This window comes from Sturnira hondurensis, unplaced genomic scaffold, assembly GCF_014824575.4.
Source record: "Sturnira hondurensis isolate 20B ecotype Veracruz unplaced genomic scaffold, ASM1482457v3 Scaffold0020884, whole genome shotgun sequence".
Classification (NCBI taxonomy): domain Eukaryota; kingdom Metazoa; phylum Chordata; class Mammalia; order Chiroptera; family Phyllostomidae; genus Sturnira; species Sturnira hondurensis.
The window spans coordinates 574,987-602,670 of record NW_028093515.1 but is presented as its reverse complement, the minus strand read 5'-3'; the positions used below and the strand labels follow the sequence as shown (position 1 = coordinate 602,670).

The window sequence follows — 27,684 nt, the reverse complement described above, 5'->3', positions numbered from 1 at the left end:
ACTTGTCTGACCGGAGGCCCAGGTATGTGTGGCTTTCTGTGTTGGGCCCCCAGGCCCCACGGCGGCCTGTTTTAGGGGCTGTAGAGTCCTTTGACCCCAGCTCCCAGGGAAAAGCTGGTCACCCCTCTCGGAACTCTCCTGTTTATAAAGGCCAGGGCGCTCATCTGCATAAAGTGGTGGCCCAGCTGGTGACCCTCAGTGGCTCAGGTGGCCCCTGGGGGGAGGGAAGGTTAGAACTCTGGGGGCGGAGCCTGGCCCTGGGAAAGTGGGTTTTTGCTATAAATAGAAGATTTTATGCAAATATAGAGACAGAAAGCAGAATGGTTAAGAATCCTGGCTCCGGGCTCAGATCCTGAGCTCAGCCGCCGTGTGACCTGGAACAAGTCACTCCACCTTTCTGTGCTCAGCTTTCCTTATCTGTAAAATGGGCGCTGGGAGAACTGACTTCACACCATTCCTGTGAGAACTACATCATTGGTTCTGATTGTGACCTTAAAACTACTTTTGTCGTCTCCTCTAAACCTGGTGAATAATAGCAGGGCTGTTGTGGAAACTGACTGAGATGCAGTAAAAAGTGATTAGCTCAGGCCTGAAATGCAACATGCACATAAAAGCCCTCTGTCATGGCTATTGCTCCTGCCTCTTCAGTTTTAATACTACTACTACTACTACTAATAATAATAATAATAGCAGCACTTACATAACACGTACTATGGTTTTGTTTTAAGTGCTGTAAATATGATCTCATTTAATCCTTGCAGCCGCAGCCCTGTGAGGTAGGTACTATTAATATCCTTTCCACCAGTTGGGGAATCTGAGGCATGGGGAGACAAAGTGACTTATCCAAGGTCACACAGGGAGCGGCTCAAATCCAGACTCTATGGCTCAGACTTTTGCTTTTTTTAAAAAAATTTTATTTATTTATCTTTAGAGGGGAAGGGAAGGAGAGAGGAGAGAAATATCAATGTATGGTTGCCTCTTGTGTGTCCCCTTCTGGGAACCGGCCTGCAACCCAGGCATGTGCCCTGACTGGGAATCGAACCATGATCCTCTGGTTCACAGGCCTGTGCTCAATCCACTGAGCTACACCAGCCAGGGCCCAGCCAGGGCTCAGAGTATTTGCTTTTTAGCTGCTTTTAATTTTTTAAAAGACTTTATTTTATTTATTTTTTAGAGAGAGGGGAAAGGAGGGAGAAAGAGAGAGAGAGAAACACCAATGTGTGGTTGCCTCTCACGCACCCTTTACTGGGGACCTGGCCCTAAACCCAGGAATGTGCTCTGACTGGGAATCGAACCGGCAACCTTTTGGTTGGGTACACAATCCACTGAGCCACACCAGCAGGGCTATATGCTGCTTTTTAAAGTCCAGAGACTGAGCGCACATCCTGACTGTGTTGTATGACATCAAGCAGGGGCTCCCCATGCAGACTCCAGGGGAAGTCTGGGAGCAGGGGAAGTTTGCTTTCTGTGAAATGGGGGAATGATGGCCCCTTCCTTACCTGGAATGTGGAGAGAGGGCAGCTACCTTCCAGGGGTGTCCAAACTTTTGGCGTCTCTGGGACACAAAAGTCCAAATTTTTGTCTTGGGTCACACATTAAATACACAAATACAAAAACTGATGAGCAAAAAAAAATGTTAATGTAAACTTACGATTTTGTGCCGGGCCACATTCGTAGTCATCCTGGGCCAAACGCAGCTGCGGGTAGGACACCCCCACACTGCCTTTGTGCCCCTCCCCAACCAACCCCCCAACCAACCGTTTCCTCCGGCCAAAGTTTGGGGTTTGTGGGCGGGACTCCGGCAAAGGGGCGTGGCCCTAGGCGCCCTGGCCCAATGAGAACCCAGGGGTGGGGATCTCCTCCCAGCTCTGTCCAGCACGCGGATCCTCCTCGCAGTTCCATCTGCCTTGCGGGTACCTCTGGCAACCCCAGAGGTCTCGGACCCCAGCCCACCCCCAGCCCAGCCCCCTCCAGCCTGAGTCCCTCTCCTGCTATTCCCTTTGGTCGTGGATATCATGGGCGACGGAGGAGAGGGCGAGGATGAGGTTCAGTTTCTGCGGACGGTGCGTACTCTGCGTTAGGGGTCTCTGGGGCTATCTTTCAGGCTCTTCTGAGTTCTGTCTGTCTCCGGATGCTTCTGTCCTGATTGCTGGTGGTCTCTGAGACTCACGGTTTCTTCCTTGGTCCCTCTGGGTGACTGTCACTCTGTATCTCTCAGTTTTTGTCTCTCTTCGTCTCCCCGCCCCCGCGTTTTTTCACCACAGAGAATTTGCAGACTTTGGGACTTTTCTGATATTATAGCAGTTTGTGTGGGAGAAGGGGGGCTGCTGAGGGAGCACCCCCTCCACCACCCTGGAAGCAGGCACTTGGGGAAGGTGGTTCTAATTCCTGAGCCTAATTTAGCCACCCCTCCTCCCCCCTGGCCCAGCCCTAATTCTCTTCTTGCTCCAGACTCTGACCTATATAAATTCTTGGGAAGGGGGCTGGGTGGGCTGGAAGACCCGAGTCCTTGAACTCCTGACCCTTAAGGATCTCGGGGGGTGCCTCAGGTTCTGGGTCTTCTTCCTTTCCCACCGCGGGTTTGGGGAGGGAGGTCGCATGTGGCCGTTAATGGTCTCTGAGTGGTGCCTTTACCAGTGGGTCTCTTCAGGCCCTCTCCGCGTCTCTGTCTCCCTGTCTCTGTCTCTGTATTTTGGCCTCAGGCCTCTGCCTTCGGCTCTGCGGTTCTAGCTCTGTCCCCACATCTCTCTGATCCCTGGCTGGGGGCAGGGATGGGAATTGGAACAACAGGTGTCTCCCAGAATAGTCCGTTCTTCTGGGGCCTGGGCAGGGGACAGGGAGAGGATGGGGGGAGGAGATGCCCATCTCAGAGTCCTCCTTCCTTTTCCCTCCCAGAGGCTCAGCTGTATATGGGGGGTGAGTATTAGAAGGAGATGTTCTCTCTCTTGGGCCAGGTCTGCTGACCCTGCACTAGCCGCCCCCTGCCCCCCGCCCCGTGGGCCCTAGGAAATGCTGACATAGCTTTCCGGCCCCAGAATAGGACCCTGGTTATACGGTCCGGTTTCCTGGGAGGGAGGAACAAACAGCTGGGCCTGGTAGTGAAGGATAAGGACAGCTGAGCATTCAGCCGCGGGAGGAGGCCTGGCTGTAGCCTGGACTCTTGCTGCAGCTCCAACCTGTTAGCAGACGCCAAGGGTTGGGCCCCTCTTTCCTCTCAGGCCCTAATAAGACCGTGGCTGTGGCCATCAGCCCCTGAGCCACTCTGTGTCAGGCCCGGTGCCCAGGGCCTCGGCCTTCTGAGACATCTAATTATACCCTCACTGCCCTATCTTCTGAGGTAGCGCCCTATCTTTATCTCTCTGAGAGGTTTGAGGGAAACATGAGTGGCATCACTTGCCCAAGGTCAAGGCCAGGAAGTGTCATCTCTAGATGCCCTGGGGGCCCAGCGCTCCTGCTTTCACAAGAGGAAAACTAGGCTTAGATTTGCCAAGGGAGGCATTGTTGGGTTCTAGAAGTCTGGCCCTGGCGTCTCTTGGCCACAGCCTGGGTGTGTTTACTGGATCTTTACTGAGATTGTGTGGTGGTTTTTGTTGGTTCATTTTGGTTTTTTAAAGAGGGTATTAAACAGTTTATTAATTACCCACGGTTGTGGATGATACACAAGCTTTATTCCCATCTGTAATTTTATCTGGTACCATAATTCAATATAAATATATTGCATAGGATGTGCCAACAATCATTAATAACCAAATAAACTTCCTGACTCTTCGGTGACCCGTGTAACGGTGCACACCAGGCCACAGCACAGTAACTGGCAGCTCACCTCCACCAAGGGTTCTGAGGACAATGGCTTCTGTGCCCGAGCAGGTTGTAAATGTATTTCAAATGCATAGTGATTTCCTCTAATTTTTTTAGACCTCATTCCACCAGTAAGAAATCTGTTTTTATACTGTAACCTGGTACATGCACCTATGCACATGCATTATTATTCTTTGTTATCTTTATCCAAGGACATGCTTATTGATTTTAGAGAGAAACATTGATAGTTTGCCTCATACGTGCCCTTACTAGGGAACAAACCCAAAACCCAGGCATGTGCCCTGACCAGGAATCGAACCAGTGATCTTTTGGTTTATAGGATGACGTTCCAACCAACTGAGCCATACCGGCCAGGGCCACACATATATTACTTAAAACCAACTTTGTTGGGATATGATTGACATGCAATAATTGCAAGCATTTTAGATGTTACAGTTCAGTGGGTTTGATACACTGTCCACAGTTATGTGACCACCCTCATAATTAAGGCAGCGTGTTTCCTTTAGCCCAGGAAGTTCTTTCTTGCTCTTTGCGGTCATCACCTTGTCCATCTGCTTTCTGTCACTTTAGGTTCCGCTGGTCATTCTAGCATTTCATATGTAATACATGCTCATTGGTCTTACTGCTTTTGCTCAGGGCAAATATTTTTTAATTTATTTATTTTATTTTTTAAAGATTTTATTTATTTATCTTTAGAGGGGAAGGGAAGGAGAGAGGGAGAGAAATATCAATGTATGGTTGCCTCTTGTGTGTCCCCTGCTGGGTACTGGCCTGCAACCCAGGCATGTGCCCTGACTGGGAATCGAACCTCGATACTCTGGTTTGCGGGCCTGCACTCAATCCACTGAGCTACACCAGCCAGGGCATCAGGGCCATATTTCTGATATATATGTACATAGCCTGTATCAGAGTTTGTTTGGGCGCTGAGCAGTATCTCACTGTGTGAGTTTGACACAGTTTCTTCTTCAGCTCTCCTGCCGTTGGACATCAGGCTGCCTCCGATTCACACATGCACACAGACACAGACACGTGCACACCTATTTTTAACTGAAACAAGTCTCATAAAATGTAAGCAGCTCTTAGAACACGATGGGCATGTTGGTATTTTCTGTTCTTGCTCTCCCTATTTCCCTGCTTATGTCTCTTTTTAAGCACGGGGGCGTGGACCCCCAAACTCATTTCATTTCCCTTTGATGGGTGGAGGTCTCCAGCCCTGCCCTAGCTGGGGTTTCTCAAAGCATGGCCCCTCTCAGAACCTCCTGAGGGCTAGTTAATTGTCCAGACTCCCAACTCAGGCAGAGCCACTGAATCAGGCTCTTGTAATTGGGGGTGGGGTGGGGTGGGCGGGGACTGGGGCAGCAGGGAAGCTGGCCACTCCCCTTCACTCTGACGCAGGAGAAAGTTAGAGGATCTTTGGTGTGGCGGTTAGGCCCCCTGGCTCTGGTTCACATCCTTGCTTTGTCATTTTCCAGCTTCCTAATTTTGGCCAAGGGATATTTCTTTTTCTCTCCGAGCTTCAATGTCCTAATCTGAAAAATGGGGACAGTGCTTGCTTCGGCAGCAAATATACTAAAATTAACAATGGGGCCAAAAAATATGTACCATCAGGATTCACGGGGTCCGTGCAGGTAGCTCTCTGAGCTCGTCCATTGCCAATATCCCTTGCTCCTGACGGCCCGCCATCCTCCCTGCCTTGCTCTTGCTCCACACCCTCGGGCCCCTCCAGCCACAGGCTGCCTCTTCTTCCCCCAGAGACGACCAGGACTGATTCCTTCTTGTTATTTGGATAAGGTTAACGGTTTGGGATAAAGTGTTAGGCTCAGCTGAAATGTCACCTCCTTGGAGAGGCTGTCGCTTCATCCCCTTACTGATGTCATCCCTACTCCAGAAGCCACTCCCTTGCATCACCCTGGGGAATTTTTTCCACTACACTTATGACTGACACTAAAATTATGAACCTATTCACCTGTTTATTGTGTCTCCTCCACAGGATGTCAGCTCTGTGAGGACAGGGTTCTGTCTGTTTTATTTACTGCTTAATATGCAGCTTCGAGATCAGTGCCTGGCATCACGAGATGCCCAGTAGTTGTCTATCAAAGGAACGTGAAGTCCTGAGCATAAGGCCTCGCAGACAGTGGTGCTTAATAAACGCGAGCTCTACGAGTCCTATGAACGCACAAGTGCCAGGATGTCAGGTTGGGGTTACGGGACAGAGGACTCATGGGACCTCCTGCCAACAGGTCCACCCCTCTCCCTCCCCCCAGCTGGACACACGGACTGAGGCTGCCCATGTGGGTCGAAGCCCAGGACTGAAACTTGCTCATGTGGTATGCTGGAAGGGCCGAAGGCTGTGCGACCTCAGGCAGGGTGCCTAAGCTCCTTGAATCTGTTTCCTCAGCTACCAGATGGAGTAACCACTCACGGCCTTCCTAAGAGCTGTGGTCTCTGTCATTTCTGACTGAGACCTCTGTCGGTAGAAACAGTGGGCACGCCCTGGCTGGTGTAGCTCAGTGGATTGAGCATGGGCCTGTGAACCAGAGGATCATGGTTCGATTCCCAGTCAGGGCACATGCCTGGGTTGCAGGCCAGTTCCCAGCAGGGGACGCACAAGAGGCAACCACACATTGATATTTCTCTCCCTCTCTCCTTCCCTTCCCCTCTAAAGATAAATAAATAAAATCTTTTTTAAAAACTTAAAAAAAACCAGGGGCACTCCCCATCTGCATTTATACTACAGTTATAAATGTAGATATGAGCTACTATAGTCACATATTAACGGGTGGTCTTGTGTTCTGAGAGTGTGGCATACAGAACCAGCTATGTCACATGACAGCTGTGTGACTTCAGGCGAGTTACTTCACCTCTCTGGGCCTCCGTTGCCACAGGTTCACATGATAGGACTTACCTCAAGGGTTATTGTGAGAATTCAATGAGTTAGTACATGTTAAGTCCTTTGAATGGGCCCCAGCACATAGAAAATGCTTCTATTTTACTAAGAAATTTAATTTCTGATCTTGAAATTATTTCAAACTTAGAGAAAAGTTGCCAGGTTAGTTCAAAGAAGTCCCATATAGCCTTCAGTCACTTTTCCCAAATGTGAAGATTTGGCACATTCTGTCTCCCTCCCTCCCTCTCTACACCTTTTTCCTGAACTGTTCTAGCATAAGTTGTGAACATGATGCCCGCAACCCCTAAATAATTCAGTGTCTGTTCCCTGAAACAAGGGCAGTCGCATACAAATCGCGGTAGTTACCGAAATGAGAAAATCACTGTTGTGGTGGCAGCGTTCACCAGGTCACCATCCTTATCCAGCTTCGAGCAGTTGCTGCAACATCGTCCACCGTGGCGTTTCCCCTCCATCCAGGATCCAGTCTGGCTCTGGCATCACATTCCAGTGTCATTAGAAAGCACTCCTTAAATGGTAGCTATTATGACTTTTAAAAGATTTTCTTTATGTATGTACTTTTTAGAGTGGAAGGGAGGGGGAGAGAGAGGGAGAGAAACACTGATATGCAACCTGTTGCCTCTTACACTCCCCCATCTGGAGACCTGGCCCGCAACCCAGGCATGTGCCCTGACTGGGAACTGAACTGGCGACCCTTTCGTTCACAGGACAGTGCTCGATCCACTGAGCCACATCAGCCAGAGCACGATAGCTATTATTCAGAAAATACAGGAAAGAGAGCCCCGGCTGGTGTGGCTCACTGGATTGAGTGCTGGCCTGTATACCAAAGCGTCACAGGTTCAATTCCCAGTCAGGGCACACGCCTGGGTTGCAGGCCAGGTCCCCAGTAGGGGGCATGTGAGAGGCAACCACATTATTGATGTTCCTCTCCCTCTCTCTCCCTTCCCATCTCTCTAAAAATAAATACATACAATCTTTTAAAAAAATAAATACAAATATTTTTTAAAGAAAATACACAAAGGAGAAATGAGAGAAGGCTGAGCTTAAAAGCTATTGCACTTCAGTCCTCTGGAGTCAGCTAGACGGCGGTTCAAACTGCAGCTCCTCCTCCTATCAGCAGCGTGGCCTTGGGCAAACCATGTCCCCTCGTTGAGCCTCACTTTCCCCTTTTTACAATGGGCACGACACTGGCTCCTATTCCATGGGGAAGTTAGAAGAATGGAGCGTTCAACACAGGCACCTACTTGGTCAATTGCAAGGGTGGGTATCTCTTTCATGGGGCGGCGTTGGGTGAGTGGCCAAGGTCTGCCATATCCGCGGGATGTGGTGGGCGCCGGGGAGCCCTGACCGCCCCGCCCCGCCCCCAGGACGACGAGGTGGTCCTGCAGTGCAGCGCCACCGTGCTGAAGGAGCAGCTTAAACTCTGCCTGGCAGCCGAGGGCTTTGGCAACCGCCTCTGCTTCCTGGAGCCCACCAGCAACGCCCAGGTTAGCACAGGAAGGAGGGCGGGGGCCGCGGGGAGCGGGGGTCTGAAGGGGCTCAGAATCTGGGGTCCAGAGAAGAGTGGTCTGGAAGTCTGAAGGGGGGGTGCTGATAGGAGAGAAAATGGGGGGACTGAGAGGCAAAGGGGGCTGGGTTCTTTGGAGGCAGGTGTCTGAGAGGCAGGTGGCAGAGTCTTAGATCCCAGGTGACAGGCCCTGGAGGGGCAGGGGGTGCCAGCAGGGGGCTGAGTGGGAGGGGAGAAGGCTGAGAAGTGGAGGGAGCCTGGGTCTGAGGGTGAGGTAAACTCAGGGTCTGAGAGAGGAGACGACCTGAGGGATGAGGGGAGAAGGCTGGCAAAGGGAGGGGAAATGGTACCTGATGGGGGAAGGGGCCAGGGTCTGCGGGTGGCAGAAAGCCTTGGGTTGGAGGGAGAAGGTGTCCAGGGGTCTGAGGTGACAGGTGGGAGACTGAGGTGGGTGGTTAGGTCACCCTTCTGGGACTCGGAAGACAGGTTTAGTGTCCTGGGCGGGAGGCAGGAACAGGGTTGCGCTGGTCACCAGGAGGTGGGACTCCCCCTGGGGCTGGAGAGATCTGGGGTGGGGTTGGCAGGGGAAGTGGGGGAGTCTCCTGGGGGCAATGTGTCTGAGGGTGGAGGCACGGACTGAGGTATCCGCGGAGGTTAGGTGGGGTGTGGGGTACCTGAGCAGGAGGGTAGTGTGGAGGCTTCTGTGAGGTTCGGGTGGGGTTCTTGAGGTGCTTGACGGGGGGTCAGCAGAGGTGCCTCCTGTGGTACTGGGGAGCAGAATTCAGGGTGTCTGAAGCGAGTAGCAGAGAGCAGGGCTTTTCGGGGGGTTGGGATCGAGTGTGGATCCCCAAGGGATGTGAGAATTTAGACGCAGGGCAAGGGTATGCCAGGTTTTGGGGCTCTCAGGCCCTCTGCTCACATCCCACCCCCACCCCCCCATCCAGAATGTGCCCCCCGATCTGGCCATCTGTTGCTTTGTCCTGGAGCAGTCCCTGTCCGTCCGAGCCCTACAGGAGATGCTGGCCAACACGGTGGAGGCCGGTGTGGAGGTGAGGCTCCGCCCCCGGCCAGCTGGGTGGCAGGGCTGGGTGGGGAGACCTGGGCGTCATTTACCATCTGCTCTTCTTCCTCTCTCTGCCCCGCCCCCCGCAGGCCCTCAATTTGGATAAGTGGGTAGGTCTGGCCTTGGGTGTCACCTGTCCTTCTGACCCCAGGCCTGCCTCTTGGGCTCACATCCTACACATGGGGCTGGGGTTTCCCACCCCAGTTGTCAGGGCTGTGGAGCCCAGAACAGGCCAAGAAGGAAGGAAGTGGAGGGGGCTTCTGAGTCCCTGTCCCCACGCCTACTCCTTCTTCCTCTGTTCCATCCTTTCCCTGACCTTGATCCCAGCTCTTCTCTGCATGGGACTGCTCCCCTCCCCTCCCTTATCCCAAGTGTGAGTCCCCTCCAGTCTGCCGTGTGGTCACGTGGCCCCATCACATGGCCCCCTCGGAACAGGGGCATGTGAGAGCTGGGATGGGAGGCCTGATGCTGTTGAGCGATCAGGTGTCGCTCCTCAAGAGGGTCTAAGTGGCAGCACAGGGCAGGTCTCCACAAGTGATGTCGAAGTCTCTGACAACCACTAGGACCGTCCCCGTACACACCAGCTGCAGCTCAGCCCTAAGGTGACAGGTTAGAGCAGGAGAGGCTGAGGTCCGTGGAATACGAGACACTGGGGCTTCCCTGAGTGTCCTTGTACCTAGGGGAGGGGTCCAGCTTCCGTGAGTGACTTTGGGGCCTAGTGAACAAGGTGAAGGAGTCCGGGAGGACAGAGTGGGCTTTGGGAATATAAAGCGCCCTGCCCGCCGGCTTTTCAGAAACTGAGGCAGAGACTCTGTCGAGGGTCTAAGCTGAGGCTTCCTTGCATCCAGATCCAAACACGGTATTTTATGGGGGTCAGATTCCCAGCAGGGGCAGGCTGGGCGCATTGGGTGCCTGTTCTCACTCTGTGCCCACCCCTCACAGTCATCCCAGGGAGGGGGACACCGGACACTCCTGTACGGCCACGCCATCCTGCTCCGGCACGCGCACAGCAGCATGGTGAGTGTACCGCTTGGAGGGCGCAGGTCGGGGCAGGGAGCCGGGAGGGCAGCGCCTGCCAGGAAGAGGCTGAGCGCCCCCTGTGATCCTAGTACCTGAGCTGCCTCACCACCTCCCGCTCCATGACTGACAAGCTGGCCTTCGACGTGGGACTGCAAGAGGATGCAACAGGTGCAGGAGCTGGAAGACAGGGTGTGGCGGGGAGGGCTGCAGAACCATGGGGGCGGGCGTGGGGACGCTCTAGGGGTGCAAATGGACACAGCTGGATGGGGACGCTTGGGCAAGCACAGGGCAACTGTAGGCAGAGGGCCTGAGGTCAGGAACAGGGGACCGTGGAGCAGAGTTGGTAGCGGTGGGAGGAGCGGGCAGAATGCGTGGGAGGCTCAGGAAGAGAAGGCCTTGGGAAGTGAATTCTGGGTAGCCATCATCCTGAGAGCCCTGCCCGTAGGAGAGGCCTGCTGGTGGACCATGCACCCAGCCTCCAAGCAGAGGTCCGAAGGAGAAAAGGTCCGAGTCGGGGACGACCTCATCCTCGTTAGTGTCTCCTCCGAGCGCTACCTGGTGAGCAATTCCACCTCTGTCGCGGCTGCTCCTGCCCCCAGCGCTGGAGGCACAGGGGTCCACCGCCTCTCCTTACCACCCTTAGCCTGGTCTCTGGCCCCAGCGTCCTGACTCCCAGCGTCCAACTTCTTGAGCTTTGACATCCAGTTACTGCTCTCTGACACCCCAACTCCTGGCTTTATCCTGGTTTGCTGACCTATGACCTCTAATTTTCTGTCTCCCATCTGCTGGTCTCCTGGTTTCCATCCCCGGTTTTTGGCCTCTGCCTCTGGAACTATTTCCCCCCATTGTCTCTGACCACCACCTCCTGGTTGCCCCCAGCACCTGTCAACGGCCAGCGGGGAGCTCCAGGTTGACGCCTCCTTCATGCAGACACTGTGGAACATGAACCCCATCTCCTCCGGCTGTGAAGAGGGTGAGGGCCCCGCAACTGCAGCCCCCACACTGAGACTCCCAACATAGACTTCCCACAGTGCCCCTCAGATATGCCCCTCAGACCCCGAACTATGACCCTCCCACTGAAATCTCCACCTGACCCCGAATCCAGAGCTCAGTATCAGACTCCCAAGCTCAGACCCCAAGGTATGGGTCCCTGAAGCTCAAATGCCAAACTCAGGCCCTGGAGGCAAGACCCCTAAACTCAAACCCAAGCTTAGGACATCACATTTGGAGCTTAGACTCAAACTTACATCTCCGACACCAAGCACAGGCCCCCAAATTCACACACTGATCCCTAAACTAACCCCCCTAATTCAGACTCCAAGCCTCAGCCAACCAACCTGACCTCCGCCTCTAACCTCGAATCTCCAGAATCATCTCTCAGATTCAGACCCCCAAGCTAAGACCCCAAAGCATGGCCCCAAACTTTGACTCACACCCCAACCCTCAGAGCCCTCAGCCAGACCCAAGCTGAGACTCAAAGCACGGATCCCAAAACTCAGGCCTGAATCTCAGACCCACCAGCTTCCGATAGCAAAGCTCAGATCTCTTCAAACTCAGACAGCAAAGTCGGACTTCCAGACCGTAACCCTCAGACCCCAAATCTCAGCTGCCAGCACCAGACCTTCAGAATCACACTCCGAATGCAGACCCCAGCTTCAGAGCCCACCACTGCACCTCTGCATCCAGACCCCAAGTCCAGCCCCGGAAGGCGGACCTCTGTATCAGGGAGCATGAGACCCAAACCTCCAACTCCAACCTCAAATATCCAATTCAGACCCACGAACCGCCAGCCTCAGCTCTGCACACCCAGACCCCAAATTTAGGTCCCCAACCTCAGAGCCCAAGTCTCAAGCCCCACTTCAGGCCTCAGACTTAGCCCCTCTCTCAGGCTAAGCTTCATGCCCTGAAACCCAGATCTCCAGCTGCAGACCCCCAGCCCAGCCCCTAGCCTCCCACAGGGGCCCCCGGGCCTCCGCTTTGGCTGCTGGGTTTGTCTGGCGCTCACCACAGGGATCGCCTTTCCTCGCTCTTCGCCAGGCTCTGTGACCGGGGGCCACGTCCTCCGCCTCTTTCACGGACACATGGATGAGTGCCTCACCATTTCCCCTGCCGACAGTGATGACCAGCGCAGGTCTGGGTAGCAGACAAGAGGGTGTGGAGTCTCAGGGTGAGGGTGGGGGAGCACAGAAGTTGGTTGTGGGGCTGGGGCCCTATGGGTGGATTAGGGATCAGATTCGGAGACTAAACCCCTGACCTTACTCCCTCCTGTGTCCCCAGACTTGTACACTATGAGGGGGGAGCTGTGTGCACCCACGCCCGCTCCCTCTGGAGACTGGAGCCTCTGAGAATCAGGTGGGGGCATTGGGGTTGAGCTGGGTGAGGGGCTAGGGACTGGGGGTCTAAGAGGGAAGAGAGGGTCGTGAAGAAAGAAGTGAGGAAGAGACTGGGAAGTTTGAAGGACAATCTGGGGAGCCCAAGAGAGCCATGAGGTCCTCAGGGTCCTAGATTCTGGAGGAAAAGGAGGTCTTGGGAAATGGTGGTGGTGGGGGGATTCCTGAGGGAGAGAGCAGGGGTCTTGAGTGGAAATGTGGGGCGTGGAAAGGGATAACATGATGGGTAAACTGAGGCACTAGAGACACCCGGGGAGCTCAGAGGAAGCTATGGGGTCCTGAGAGAGGGTTAAGGTTCCTGAGTGAGGACTGAGGGTCCGAAGAAAGAGGTGAGGCAGGTTTGGGGCACCCTGGAAGACGGCCTGTGGTTTGAGGAGGTCTAGACTACAGCCATGGTGTCCGTGGGAGGACTGGGAGGACCCTCTGACCCCTTTGCCCTCACCCCCGGCAGTTGGAGTGGGAGTCACCTGCGCTGGGGCCAGCCGCTTCGCATCCGCCACGTCACCACGGGGCGGTACCTGGCGCTCACGGAGGACCAGGGTCTGGTGATGGTTGATGCCAGCAAGGCCCACACCAAGGCCACCTCCTTCTGCTTCCGCATCTCCAAGGTCGGTGGGGTCAGGGTGCCCTCTCTCGCCCAGAGCCCCAAATCCTGCCTCAGCCCCACGTCTGCTGTCTCTCATCGGGGTTGCCCCATGAACTGCATAGCAGAAAAGCTTCCTGCTTTTACTGCTGTGAAAAGGCGCTGCTCCTGCCCCTGCAGGAGAAGCTGGATGTGGCCCCCAAGCGGGACGTGGAAGGCATGGGCCCCCCTGAGATCAAGTACGGGGAGTCACTGTGCTTTGTGCAGCACGTGGCCTCAGGCCTGTGGATCACCTACGCCGCCCCGGACCCCAAGGCCCTGCGGCTCGGCGTGCTCAAGAAGAAGGTGGGCGCCCGGAAGGGGACTGCGTGGCGTTCGTGCTTGAGAGGGCGGGAGTTTGAGGATGGGACCGAGAGAAATTCACAGGCTGAGAGGAAAACTGAGATTGGGAAAGACGGGGAAACAGGAAAGAGGACTATACGTTGTTCATATATATATATGAAAAGAAGAGAGGGAGAAATACAGGACAGGGAAAGTCAGAGATGAAAAATATGGAGAAAGAGCCCTGGCTGGTGTAGCTCAGTGGATTGAGCACGGGCCTGCGAAGCAGAAGGTTGCCGGTTCGGTTCCCGGTCGGGGCACATGCCTGGGATGCAGGCCAGTTCCCGGCAGGGGACTCACGAGAGGCAACCATACATTGATATTTCTCTCCTTCTCTCTCTCCTTCCCGCCCCCTCTCTCTAAAAATAAATAAAATATTAAAAAAAAGAAAAATACAGAGAAAGAAAAATAGAGAAAGGTAGAGAGACAGAGAGACAGAGATGGAAAAGGCCGAGCGTGACAAGCAGACTGAGAAGAACATTCAAGAACTCGATGAGTACCCAAGTTGTTCTGGATGTGTTTGTGGTAAAACAGGCCAGCTGCTCCCTGGCCGCCCAGTGCTCAGAAATAAACCACCTTTAACGAAGCACTAGTTTTAACTGAAGAGTGGGTAGCCACTTTTGACAGAGGGAAGAACATGTGCAAAGGCCCTGAGGCTGGAATGAGGTTGGTTCAACGGCAGTAACAGAAAGGAAATCCAGTTTGGCTGGAGTAGAATGAGGGCAGGGTGAGTGGAGGGGCAAGATGAACACAAAGAGGGGATGCCTTTACCTTGTATGAGATGGAGACACAGTGTTTGGAGCAGGCCAGGGAGGTGACCTCACGAGGCTCCTTAACAGCTTTCAGGAATAGACTGTTGGGGTCGGGTGGCGTGTGGGGGCAGAGCTGGAGTAGAAAGACCAGGGAGGAGATTGCTGGGAGGGTACAGCTGGTAGATGACAGAGGGTAAAACCAGGGTGGGGACTGTGGGGGTGGGGAAACACAGTGGATTCTGGTTCTAGCTTGAGGATGGAGCCGACAGGATTTTCTGACAGATTGGATATCAGGGTAACAGAGAAAGGGGTTGGGGGTGACGCCATGATTTTTACCCTGAGCAACCGAAAGGTTGGAAGTGCCATTAACCAAGTTGGGGACAGCCTGGTGTCAGCTCAGGCCCTGACTGGTGTAGCTCAGTGTGTTGGGTGTCATCCTGCAAACCAAAAGGTCACTGGTTCGATTCCCAGTCAGGGCACATGCCTGTGTTGTGGGCCAGATACCTGCTTGGAAGGTGTGCGAGAGGCAAACCAGTCCATGTTTCTCTCACACATCGTTGTTTCTCTCCCTCTCTTTCTCCCTCCTTTCCCTCTCTTTCTCCCTCCTTTCCCTCTCTCTAAAAACAAACAAGCAAACAAACAAATAAATAAAATCTTTAAAGTGTTAGCCCAGGAGGACAGGGATCTAAAGTTTTACCCCCAAAGTCTGTAACAGAGGGAATGAGTGGGAAGACTAGGGAGGTGCCTGTCTGCAAAGAATGAAAAACGAAAACAAAAACAAGGCTGGTAGTTGGGAATGTAAGCAGAGGGTGATATTGACAGCCACCGGACCAGATGGGGCCCTGGGGAGGTCAGCTCAGGGCAAAGCCAGCACCATGATGGCCTTATTCACAGAGGGTGTCAGGCGTTCAGCCTGAGGCATGGTGACTTTGGGGTGCAGTTACAGCATTCTCATGGGGGAAGGTTCCATCATTAGGAGACACAAGTGGAGAAGGTCTGGCCTAGAGACAAGAGAAGAGAGAGAGGGAGAGACAGAGGCAGGGAAGATGAGACAGAGGCGTGCAATAGAGATGAGAGACAGATAAGGACAGAGACAGACAGACAGAAACAAAGAGGGACGGACAGAGAAAGAGAAAGACAGAGGTGAGGGGGAAAAGACACGGAATGGAAGAGCCAGGTGACCAGGGACAGCAGGCGGCAGGGGGACTGGCAGAGGGATTTGGTGGAGACAGAATGCAGCCTTGAGGCGAGTGTCTGGGGCCAGTGGCATGGCCCCCTCCCGACTTCTCTGTCCCCCCGCTGCCAGGCCATGCTGCACCAGGAAGGCCACATGGACGATGCACTGTCGCTGACCCGCTGCCAGCAGGAGGAGTCCCAGGCTGCCCGCATGATCTACAGCACGGCTGGCCTATACACCCAGTTCATCAAGTGAGCCATCTGCCAACATACACGTGACCTCTAACCTCTCAACTCTAGGCCTTTATACTTGACCCCTAATCTGACCTGGCATCCCTGATCACTACCTTTCATACCCCTGACACCCAGACCCTTGACCCCAGCCCTGACTCCTGCTACCCCTGTGCCTACACTGGCGCGAGTCCTAGGTCCAGCTCTCCCCTTGGCCATGGGTGACCTCAGGTCAATGCCCTTGGTGCTCTGTGTCTCAGTCTCCCCCACTGTTAAATAGGTGTGTCTGTGGGAATCCTGCGGGAACAGGGGGTGGATCTTGCCAGCACCTCACCCCGCGGCCAGCCTGCTCCAGCCTCTGGCTGACGAGTGCGTGGTCCCCACAGAGGCCTGGACAGCTTCAGCGGGAAGCCGCGGGGCTCGGGGCCACCGGCTGGCACAGCGCTGCCCATCGAGGGCGTCATCCTGAGTCTGCAGGACCTCATCGGCTACTTCGAGCCGCCCTCCGAGGAGCTGCAGCACGAGGAGAAGCAGAGCAAGCTGCGCAGCCTGCGCAACCGCCAGAGCCTCTTCCAGGAGGAGGTGAGGACGCGCGGGGGTCGGGGGGCAAAGGCGGGGGCGGGGGAGGGGTCTGGGTCGCAGGATGCGGGGACTGAGGGGGGTGGAGAAGTAGAGGCCCGCGGGCGGGCGGAGCGGGTGGAGGGGCTCGGGAAGGACCTGAGCTTGAATCTACGGGCAGGGCGCTGGGCGGTGGGCACTCGCGAAGGGCTGGGGCCTTGCCAGGGAGCCGGATTGCACTCGCAGGTGGTGCCTTCAGGGGCGGGGCCTCTGGCGAAGCTGGGCGGGGCCTGTGAGAGTGAGAGGGAACCGGAGCCTTGACACGGGCGCGCCTTGCTCCCTAATTTGGGAGGAGGGGCCCGGTCGTTGGTGAAGCTCAGTGCGGAAGACCAGGGGAGTCAGAGGATGAGCGCCAAGAGGCTGCTAAGCTCAGGGGCCGTATCTGTGGGGGTGCGGCCCGAGGGGAGAGGACAGAACCAGAGTGGGGCGTGGTGGTGGGGGCAGGGTCAGAGGAGGGTTTTTGGGAGACTGAGAGGGCAGTGTCGGGAGGGACCTCAGCTGGGGTCCGGGGCTAGGAGCTGGTGTGTTACGAGAGCGGAAAGGTCTGAGAGAACTTGGAGGAGGGGCCTGGACAAAGGTCGGCGGGTCTGATGTCTCCACAGGTGACGAGGTTTGCATGGTCGTTCAGAGGCTTCCATATTGGTCCCGTTTCTCTCCAGGGGCTCCCAGTCTGATGGGGGAGGCAGACCTAGAAAGGATACTAGTGACAATAATGAAACTTATTTATGGAGCAGAGTTAGTATATGCAAAGCGTTCGGAACAGTGCCAGTGCGTAGCATATGCATGCTACATAAGTGTTAGTGATTATAATTACCTTGAATTTAGTCCTTACTATGTATTAAGAGCGCTATTGGATATGACATCCTCTGATAACCCCATGGGGGGTTGTAATTCCCATATTAGAGACGGGTCACTGAAGCTCAACAAATATGCTAGGGGACATGACCGTCAACAAAACAGACACAAATTCCTATCCTTATGGAGTCGACATGGTGGGGGATAGGTGATGAATAAGAAAAGGAAATTGTATGGTATAGATGATAACTGCTAAGGAGAAAAATAAAGCAGGGCAGCAGTGGGGAGGGCTGGGAGTGTTGTAATTTAAAATGGAATGCTCAAGGAGGGCGGCCCGAACGAAGGGAGGGGGCAATGTGTGCACCTGGGGGAGGAATGAACAGAAGACAGAGGGAGCCCTGGCTGGTGTGGCTCCGTGGATTTAGTGGAGGCCTGTGAACCAGAAAATCACTGGTTTGATTCCCACCCAGGGCACATGCCTGGTTGCAGGCAAGGTCCCCAGTAGGGGGCGTGTGAGAGGCAGCCATACATTGACGTTTCTCTCCCTTTCTTTCTCCCTCCCTTCCTCTGTCTCTCTGAAAATAAATACATCAAATCTTTTTTTAAAAAGAGAGAGAAGACAGAGGGGAACACAAGTGCCCAGCCAGGCCACGAAGAGAAGGCAAGGGCAGCTGGAGCAGGGCAAGAGTGGGTGGAGATGGGGGAGGGAAGGTGACAAGGGCCAGGCCGTGGTGAAGGCTTTGGCTCTGGGAGCCATAGGCTAGTCAGTTCTTCCAAAGTCACAGGTAGTCAGTGACAAAGCCAGTCTATGTGACTCCAGTCTGGTTATGCTCTGAACCACAAGGCACTGCCTTTCTTCCTAGTGCTGTGGGCCCCAGGATATAGATACACTTGGCATAGCGACACGGTGCAAATGTCCGCCACCACTTGAGTGGGTCCACAAAGGTGCCATGTTTATTAAATGAATATAAAAACACTCAGCAACGAAAAGGAGCAATCTATAGCCATATGCAACAATGCTTTTGAATCGTAAACTATAATATTGAGCCAAAAAAAATCTACGTACAAAAGAATACTTGCTGCATACCTCAAGTTCAAATACAGGCAAGAGTCAATTAGAAAACTGAAGGAAGGATTTTCATAAAAGTCAGGATGATAGTTTACCCCTAGCAGAGACGGCCGTGTAATCAGGAAGGGCATCCAAGCGACTACTGGGTGGCTGGCACTGTTGTCTTTCATGACTCGGCTCATGGTTCCATAGGTGGTTTCTTTTCCCCGCATAGGTGTTCTTGATATTAGTTTGGTAAATCACCAATTTTGATCTTTATTATTCACAGATTCTGTATTTGCAATTTGGCTACTTACTGAAATGTGTTTGTGTAACACCCAAATCAATACCAGGGCACATCTGTGGCCATGCGCAGGGTGGCAGAAAATTTGAGTCACCTGACGCACTCGGCTTGTGTTGCCAGCGTGAGCTTGAACGGGGCGACACTCTGCTTTCTTTTTTTCAGCTCTTCTACTGTAAATAAGTGTCCTTTCTAGTGCATATTTGGTGCCACATTTTTTGCATTTTTGTGCTTTTTGTTGATTTTGGTATTTAAAATGACCCCCTAAGTACAAAAGAATAGTGTTGAAGTGCTGAAGTGTTGAAGTGCTGTCTAGTGATCCTGAGCACAGGAAACCTATGCGGTGCCTTACTGACAGAGTGTGTGTGTTACGTAAGCTTCCAGGTATGAGTTATAGCACTGTCAGCTCTGAATTTCATGCCAGTGGATGGACAATATGTATTAAATCAGTGTCTTTAAACAGAAATGCACGTAAAACAAGAGTTGGTATTGACTGATTGATGACATCATTGTTCACAGTTCAGGATTTGCTAACTCGGTGTTCATGGGGTCTTTACAGAGCCTACCTATGGGTAGCAATGGGCTGTATATAGTTTATGCACATCTCTATATGTCTGTTATAATTCACAATAAAAAAGACAAAAGATTAAAATGTGAAAAAAAATGGAAGAAACCAAAAAATGCTCTCTGACGGTTGGTGCGGTGAGTGAACTGGGCCAACTGGGATCAAGAGTGGGGTGCTTGGAGCCCTGGCTGCTGTAGCTCAGTGGATTGAGCTCGGGTCTACGAACCACACGATTGTGGTTCGAATCCCAGTCAGGGCACATGCCTGGGCTGCAGGCCAGTTCCCAGAAGGGGACGCGCGAGGGGCAACCATACATTGATATTTCTCTCCCTCTCTCCTTCCCTTTCCCTCTAAAGATAAATGAATAAAATCTTTAAAAAAAAGAGTGGGGTGCTTGGAAGTGGAAAGGATGAAGGGAAAACTTCAGGGAAGAGAAGCACAGATTCTGTCCTGATGTTAATAAGGCTGTACTATGTCGGGGACGGGCACAGAGGAGAAGGACTGATCTGCTGAGCCAAGAAGAGCAGGGTGATGGGAGTGAAGAGGGACATGGAGCTAATGGTGCTGGTTTAGATCTGGACACTCACAGTCACTAGTTGTCGAAGGAAAGTGCGTTAGTAAATTCACGAAAGGCAAGGAAGGGCGGGCCTGGAACTCCTCTGGTCACCCTCTCTTCTCCCCACCTCAGGGGATGCTCTCCCTGGTCCTGAATTGTATTGACCGCCTGAACGTCTACACCACCGCTGCTCACTTCGCTGAATTTGCCGGGGAGGAGGCAGCCGAGTCCTGGAAAGAGATTGTAAACCTGCTCTATGAACTCCTGGGTAAGGAGGCCTGGTCCCGACGGCCCTCAGAGCTCCCCAGGTCCCCAGACCCGTCGGGGCTAACCCATCTCTCCACCCTCAGCTTCTCTGATCCGTGGCAATCGTACCAACTGTGCCCTCTTCTCCACCAACTTGGACTGGTTGGTCAGCAAGCTGGATCGGCTGGAAGCCTCGTCTGGTAGGAAGGCCCACAGGAGAGGATGGGGGCTGCAGGGAGGGGAGGACCACTGCTACCTCACGTCTCCCCCTTCTCACGGTGCAGGGATCCTGGAGGTGCTATACTGTGTCCTGATTGAGAGTCCGGAGGTCCTGAACATTATCCAAGAGAACCACATCAAGTCCATCATCTCCCTCCTAGACAAGCATGGGAGGAACCACAAGGTCAGCCCCTCACCCCTGACTTCTCATCCCCTCAACTCTGAAACCTGACCCCGCTGCCTCCGAAGTCTCCATTGCCCTCACTCACCTCCCCTCTCGTCTCTTCCCCGGGCTCCTCTTCCACCTGCTTCCACCTTAACACAAGGTCTCTAACTCATGGTTCTTAAATAAATTCTGGGCTATAGACGTGCTTCAGTGGGTCTCTGGAATATTTTCTTTTAACTTCCCATAATTTTCCAATTTTATAATCCTTGTTGGAGTACACACTCACTCTCCACTTTGCCACAGGCCCAACCAGTTCCCGCTGCATTATTCTAACCACATCACAGATGCACACTGTCCACCTGGCTCCTGAAGACACTAGTTTGCCGCTCCTGCTGCTCTCCGATCTCATCCTGACCCCTGTGTTCCCTCTCTGACCTGCTCCTTCCACTCTTCCCCTGACTTCTTACCTCTAACCTCTTACTCCAGTCTGTCATTTCTTTTATTTGTAAGATTTTATTTATTTACTTTTTTAGAGAGAGGGGAAGGGTGGGAGAAAGAGGGAGAGAAAAACATCAATGCACAAGAGATATATCAATTGGTTACCTCTTGCACGCCCCCAACTGGGGAACCTGGGCCACAACCCAGGCATGTGCCCCGACTAGGGAGTGAACCTGCAGCCTTTTGGTTTGCAGGTCGGCAGCTCAGTCCACTGAGCCACACCAGCCAGGGTTATCTCTCATTTCTTACATTGCTGATGCTTTATCCCAACTCATATTGCCCCTGATTTTTCTCTTTGACCTTTGGTCATTCTTTATTATCCCTGACCTCCCACTTTCTCCACCTCCTTTCTGTCAAAATTCCCATCTCCTGTCCTGACACACCGTTCTTTACTTCTCACTCCCCACCCATGGCCTCCCCAGTGGATCCGTGCCTGGTGAGCTTGCATCCTGACCTCTGACTTTGACCTCCAGGTGCTGGACGTGCTGTGTTCCCTGTGTGTGTGTAATGGTGTGGCCGTGCGCTCCAACCAAGACCTCATTACCGAGAACCTGCTCCCTGGTCGTGAGCTTCTGCTGCAGACAAACCTCATCAACTATGTCACCAGGTGTGATCCCCACCACCTGACCCTAGCCCAACCTCCCCCTGACTCACAGACCCCACACCATGTCACTGTCCCTTCCTCCATCTCCCACCCTGGACCTAACACCTGGTCCTCACAGACATCTGCTCTTGGCCCAGCTCACCTGGCTCCTCACTCTTGTGTTCTCTCCCTGCTCCATTGTCTGTTCCTTTCTCTCACTCTCTGTTTCTGTCTCTCTGTGTTTCTCCTCCATCTCTTCCCCCTGTCTCTCCCACCTTTCTCTTGTCTATCTGTCTTTGGTGTCTTTCTGTCTGTCCCTGTCTCTACTTTTTCTCCCTTTGTCTCTGTTTCCTACCCTCAACCTTCATACCTCTGCCCCTTTGTTTTTCCTATGTATACATCTCTGTCTGTCTGTCTTTCTCTCCTTCGCTCTCCTCCCCTGCAATAACCTCTCCTCTCCACCTGTCCCTCATCCATCTCTCTTGTCCCATTTCTTCTACAGCATCCGCCCCAACATCTTTGTGGGCCGAGCAGAAGGCTCCACACAGTACAGCAAATGGTACTTTGAGGTGATGGTGGATGAAGTGATTCCATTCCTGACAGCTCAGGCCACCCACCTGAGGGTGGGCTGGGCCCTCACTGAGGGCTACAGCCCCTACCCTGGGGGCGGCGAGGGCTGGGGCGGCAACGGGGTTGGTGACGACCTCTACTCCTACGGCTTCGATGGGCTGCATCTCTGGACAGGTATCTGAACCCTTTCAGGGGATGACCAACCCTGACCACTGATCCCAGAGTTTCCAAGCCTCTCACCTTTGGGTTCTTGGGATCCTGACCTCCCAAACAGGCCAATGTTTGATCCCTTACTCCTCATTTATCAAAACCCTAACCCTAGAGCTCCCAGAATCCTGTCCCTAACATGTTTCTTCATAGCCTCCAGAACTCTGACCCCAGGGGATGCATGATCTGTGCCCCTAGAGAACCCCCGCAAACTGCCCAGATTATTGTGACCTCTGATTGTTGACTTCTGACTCCGAAGGATCCAGAATCCTAACTCCAGAAGGACTTTAACTTCTGACCTCACCGCTCTCAGGGGAGCCTTGACCTCTGGCCTTGTTCCAGAGCTACAGGACCTTTTGTGGGAACATTTGACCTTAGGTTTCCTGGATCCAAACCTTATAGGGTCCCCTCATATCTGCCCCTTGCCTCTTGAGGTCATTGGTCCCATAGGACCTCTACCTTCTGACCCCTCCCTGGTGACCTTGGTACAGGACACGTGGCACGGCCCGTGACTTCTCCAGGGCAGCACCTCCTGGCTGCGGAGGATGTGGTCAGCTGCTGCCTGGACCTCAGCGTTCCATCCATCTCCTTCCGCATCAATGGCTGCCCTGTGCAGGGCGTCTTTGAGGCTTTCAACCTCGATGGACTCTTCTTCCCTGTGGTCAGCTTCTCAGCTGGCATCAAGTAAGGAATTTCTCCTGTCCCCTTGCCAGTCCCCAGATCCGGGACTGTCCTGAGACAGCTTCCCCAAGCACTCCTTAGCCCCCCCCCACCCTTAGCACTGACTGGTCAGACCCCTACGTGACCTCTACATGACCCCAGACACGTTCAGTGTCCTCCAGATGACCTCAGCTAATCCCCAACGTTAGTGCTTCCAGTGGCCTCCAAGGGTCCTCAAAATTTCACACTGACCCTGCTATAAACTGCAGACTCTTCTCTTGACCTCTTATTTTTTTCTTGACCTCTTAAATCACCTCAGATTGTCCCAATGACTCTGCTATGCCAGTGACCTTCAAATGACTCCAGAATATGACAGGGATCTCCTAATGACCTCCAAACTTCCCAGTGTCCCCTCATGATCTTGGATTCTCCTAATGACTCCATGCTTTTAAAAACTTCTCAGTGACTCCAGCATCTTTCAGTGATCTAATTGCTCTATAATCTCCCACTGACCCCTCTGTGACCCCAGACATTTCAAAGACCTCTCAATAACTCAGCCTTGCCCTGGCTGGTATAGCCCAGTGGACTGAGTGCCAGCCTGCAAACCAAAGGGTCACTGGTTCGATTCCCAGTGGGCATGTGCCTGTGGGCCAGGTCCCCAGTAGGGGGCACGCAAGAGGCAACCACACATTGATGTTTCTCTTCCTTTCTTTCTCCTTCCATTCCCCTCTAAAAATAAATAAATAAAAATCTTTTTTTAAAAGAATAAATTTAATCCTTAAAAAAATAACTCAGTCTTTTTCCAGTGACCCCCAAACCCTGTGAAGGACTTCCCAGTCACTATTCAGGGGCAATTATGGTTATCTCATAGTTACACCAGACCCTCAGTGACTCCTAAATGACTTTCTTGGTCTCCCCAAAGCCTTCCAATATTCCCAAATGCTCTGTTGACCCAGCTCCTCCAAAGGACCTTCCTGTGACCTTATATCAACTCTCTGAAGACCCCACACTTTCCTTCTTTGACTTTCCAATGATTCCCATTGACCTTGGACATTCTTTTTGACCTTAGAATATCTTTCCTGACTCCTAAATGGTCTTCCTTATCCTATGACTGCCCCGTACCAGTTCCCAGACTTGGCCTCGGGTGACCTTGGGTCTCCTCAGGACCTTCCACCCATCTCAGGGTTGCTCCCTTACCCACACTGAGCATGGACTCTCCTGGTAAACTGCTCCAGCCTGACCTTGCTCTCCCATCCAGGGTGCGGTTCCTCCTCGGTGGCCGACATGGTGAATTCAAGTTCCTGCCCCCACCTGGCTATGCCCCGTGCCACGAGGCTGTGCTGCCCCGAGAGCGACTCCATCTGGGACCCATCAAGGAGTATCGGCGGGAGGGGCCCCGAGGGCCCCACCTGGTGGGCCCAAGCCGCTGCCTCTCACACACGGATTTTGTGCCCTGCCCTGTGGACACTGTCCAGGTAGTGCCTGCCCTGCGGGGGTTTCCTGGCGACACAGACGCCCTTAGGAGTCAGGGAGGCGGGAAGCTGAGCTGGGACTTGCGAGCCTTGTTAACAGAGTGGGAAACTGAAACAGAGAGGAGGCAAAGGACCCCCTCAAAGCAGACTCAGTTTCAGGCGGTGCCCACCGCGGCCCCAAGGAAAGGACATTATTGCCCCCAATTCACGGTTGAGAAAAGGGAGGCCCAGACAAGGTCGGCAAACTGTGCGAGTCACACAGCTGATCTGGACTCAAGTGGTGCGGTTCCACAGCCTGTGATCCCACCCGCTACCGTTCCTCGGCTGCTTCTTTCACTGCAGGCTCCTCCCACTCCCCTTACCCCGCCCCGGACTCCCCGCCTTCCCGCCAAGGGTGTCTCTCTATAGGAAGGGATTGAAGTCACGTTCAAGAGACTGAACATGCATAAGGGTCTGATTTTCAGTATGTCACCGTGGACACATGGCCTTACCTCTCTGTGCCTCAGTTTCCTCATCTGAGAAAAGGGGATAACAATAGAACCCACTTCATAGCGCTGTGGTGAAGCTTAGGTGAATTAATATATGCAAAACACTTAGCACAGTCCTGAGTAAACAGTAAGTGCTCAGTATAGTTCCTGCTAGTAGCTGTGGTAGTACTATTATTTCAGTGATGAACTTGACGTAACCCTCTAGGCAGAGCGGAGCCCTGGGCCTCTTCCTTGATGTCTCCCTCCCCCCGCCCCGCCTGTCAGTCAGTTCCAAGGGCTGGCAACGCATCCTCCTGGACTGCCCTCCACACCCCTCCTCTCCTCCCCACAGCCCACCCTGGTCCAACCATCGTTATCTCCAGCCTGCAGAAGAGACATTTAAATAAACTACGTAACACTTAATAGTTTGTGGGGGTGATTTCACTGGATCCTTAAGAGGTATTATGAGTTAAGCATTGGTCAGATCTCACTGTGCAGAGAAAGGCAGAACTTATCCATTCGTGCAGCTGACATTTCCCGAGCATCTCCTCGGGGCCCGGCTCTGGGCTGGGCAGGCCTGGGGAAGTGGCAGAGAGTTAGGAAGCCCAGGTTCTGTTCTCACGGAGCTTCCAGGACAGGGGGCGAGACAGACCCATTCCCAGATAATCCCTTCATTCCGATGATGCTAAATCCTCACTTTGCTGGTATCAGTCCTGGAGTGGGGAGCAGGGTTTGGAGTAGAAGAAAAGGTCAGAAGAGCGTGCTGGGGGGCTGTCCCGAGCTTGCACATGTTCTGCAGAAGTGGGGTCGCAGTGCAAGCCACAGGAAACTCGGGGACTCATGAATGTCTTCTGCCCCAGATTGTCCTGCCTCCCCATCTGGAGCGTATCCGGGAGAAGCTGGCGGAGAATATCCATGAACTTTGGGCTCTGACTCGCATTGAGCAGGGCTGGACCTACGGCCCGGTGAGGGACTGCCTGCCGCGTCAGGCTAGACTTGCTGGGGAGGGTGTGCATGGCTTGTGGCTGGGGGAAGAGCCTTTAGGGCACGGGATGAGGGAGCGTCCTTGGGTTCCCAGTAGCAGAACTGAGGATGGGAGGTCAGGGGTCACAGTCTGGGAGTGTGGGGGGAGGGAAGGGGAACGGAGAACTTGACTCCAGGGTTTCTCCAGGTTCGGGATGACAATAAGAGGCTGCACCCGTGTCTTGTGAGCTTCCACAGCCTTCCAGAGCCTGAGAGGAATTACAACCTGCAGATGTCGGGGGAGACACTCAAGTGAGGGGGGTACCATGGAGCAGGGGCTAGGCCTGACTTCGGGTGGGGAGGAGGGGGAGGGGAGATGGGGAGAGTGAGACAGAGACCGAGAGAGATGAGAGACAGAAAAGGACAAAAGAGACAGAGGGAGGCAGGGCTTGGGAGGCAGAAACTGACATAGGGCAAGAAAGAGAGACAAAGACAGAAAGCAAGATGGTCAATAAGAGCAAGAGAGACAGATGCAGAAAGAGGCAGGCTGGAAAACATGGACACACAGAGACAGAAGCAGGGGAAGACAGGAGTTAGAGAAACAGAGACCAAGACGCCCAGGAAGCCGGGGAAGAGATACGGAGAGAGCTGGAGACCTGAGACGGAGGCAACGGGGGCTGTAGGCTAGGGGCCAGGGGCCTGAGTGGGGTGACCCTGGATCCCCGCCCCCGTCTCTTGCCCCAGGACTCTGCTGGCGCTGGGCTGCCACGTGGGCATGGCAGATGAGAAGGCAGAAGACAACCTGAAGAAGACAAAACTCCCCAAGACGTGAGTGTGGGTGGCCCAGGTCCCATCTGGGGACCAGAGTGGGTGGCTGAAGTGGTTAAGGGGTCTTGTTGGGAAGGCTGGGGTCAGAGAAGGCAGGGCCGTGGGTTACCGTGAAAGTCATAGGGTCGGGGGTGAGGGTTCTGGAGTCAGTGGTGAGTGTCTCGGCAGGTTCCGGGGTTGCAGAGTGAGGAGTTCCGGAGACAGAGGGGGAGCTGGTCAGGCCCCTCAGGGTCAGGCTCTGCCACAGAGGCAGGAAAACGAGAGAGCAGAGGCTGTATCTCTAAGCTGGAGGCCAGGAGTCAATGGAAAGAAGCCAGAAGGTGTTAGGGTTGTGAGTAAGGGGCCCTAAGATTATAGCTGAGAGGTCCTGGTGATAGAGGCTAGGGTTCAGAGGTCAAGAACTCACAAGGTAGGAGTTTGGAGCCATAGGGTCCTGGGGTGAGAGGGTAAGAAACATCGAAGCTAGAGGTGGGAGGTCAGAGCATTTCGGGGTCAGAGATGAGGCTCCCAGAATCAAGATGAAGGAGTCACAGAAGCCAGAGGTCAGTGAAATTGAAGTCCTTGCTAGGGTCACAGGATCCTGGGGTCAGAGGTCAGGTATCTCCAAGATTATTCGAGGAGTCACAGAATGCTGATGTCAGAGATTAAAGGTCAGAAATCCCCAGGCTCATGCCCCTGGGACCTGGGAACAGGGTCGGTGCAGAACCAGGGCTCCCACAGCGCAGAGCCCAGAGCCCCGCCACATCCACAGGTATATGATGAGCAACGGGTACAAGCCGGCGCCGCTGGACCTGAGCCACGTGCGGCTGACGCCGGCACAAACTACCCTGGTGGACCGGCTGGCGGAGAATGGGCACAACGTGTGGGCCCGAGACCGTGTCGCCCAGGGCTGGAGCTACAGTGCTGTGCAGGACATCCCCGCGCGCCGAAACCCTCGCCTCGTGCCCTACCGCCTGTTGGACGAGGCCACCAAGCGCAGCAACCGGGACAGCCTCTGCCAGGCCGTGCGCACCCTGCTGGGCTATGGCTACAACATTGAGCCACCGGACCAGGAACCCAGTGAGTGCTGACTTCTGGGCCCCCACCCTGAACCCT

At 53.8% G+C, this 27,684-nt stretch overlaps 1 protein-coding gene across 1 annotated transcript in view; it reads left to right on the top strand.

The window, feature by feature from the left end:
* The first annotated feature begins 1,933 nt into the window (after positions 1 to 1,933).
* Positions 1,934 to 27,684, top strand: part of RYR1 (ryanodine receptor 1) — a 120,474-nt gene continuing 94,723 nt past the window's right edge. The window contains exons 1-24 of the mRNA XM_037030815.1: positions 1,934 to 2,063; positions 8,092 to 8,211; positions 9,176 to 9,280; positions 10,237 to 10,311; positions 10,404 to 10,482; positions 10,760 to 10,872; positions 11,194 to 11,287; positions 12,352 to 12,445; positions 12,592 to 12,666; positions 13,156 to 13,312; positions 13,468 to 13,632; positions 15,727 to 15,848; positions 16,214 to 16,409; positions 19,843 to 19,978; positions 20,061 to 20,156; positions 20,241 to 20,359; positions 21,313 to 21,446; positions 21,925 to 22,166; positions 22,691 to 22,883; positions 24,118 to 24,334; positions 25,659 to 25,763; positions 25,970 to 26,073; positions 26,506 to 26,589; positions 27,341 to 27,648. Coding sequence (XP_036886710.1) covers positions 2,016 to 2,063; positions 8,092 to 8,211; positions 9,176 to 9,280; positions 10,237 to 10,311; positions 10,404 to 10,482; positions 10,760 to 10,872; positions 11,194 to 11,287; positions 12,352 to 12,445; positions 12,592 to 12,666; positions 13,156 to 13,312; positions 13,468 to 13,632; positions 15,727 to 15,848; positions 16,214 to 16,409; positions 19,843 to 19,978; positions 20,061 to 20,156; positions 20,241 to 20,359; positions 21,313 to 21,446; positions 21,925 to 22,166; positions 22,691 to 22,883; positions 24,118 to 24,334; positions 25,659 to 25,763; positions 25,970 to 26,073; positions 26,506 to 26,589; positions 27,341 to 27,648 — 3,181 coding nt within the window. The 5' untranslated portion in view covers positions 1,934 to 2,015. The remainder of the gene's footprint in view (positions 2,064 to 8,091; positions 8,212 to 9,175; positions 9,281 to 10,236; positions 10,312 to 10,403; positions 10,483 to 10,759; positions 10,873 to 11,193; positions 11,288 to 12,351; positions 12,446 to 12,591; positions 12,667 to 13,155; positions 13,313 to 13,467; positions 13,633 to 15,726; positions 15,849 to 16,213; positions 16,410 to 19,842; positions 19,979 to 20,060; positions 20,157 to 20,240; positions 20,360 to 21,312; positions 21,447 to 21,924; positions 22,167 to 22,690; positions 22,884 to 24,117; positions 24,335 to 25,658; positions 25,764 to 25,969; positions 26,074 to 26,505; positions 26,590 to 27,340; positions 27,649 to 27,684) is intronic.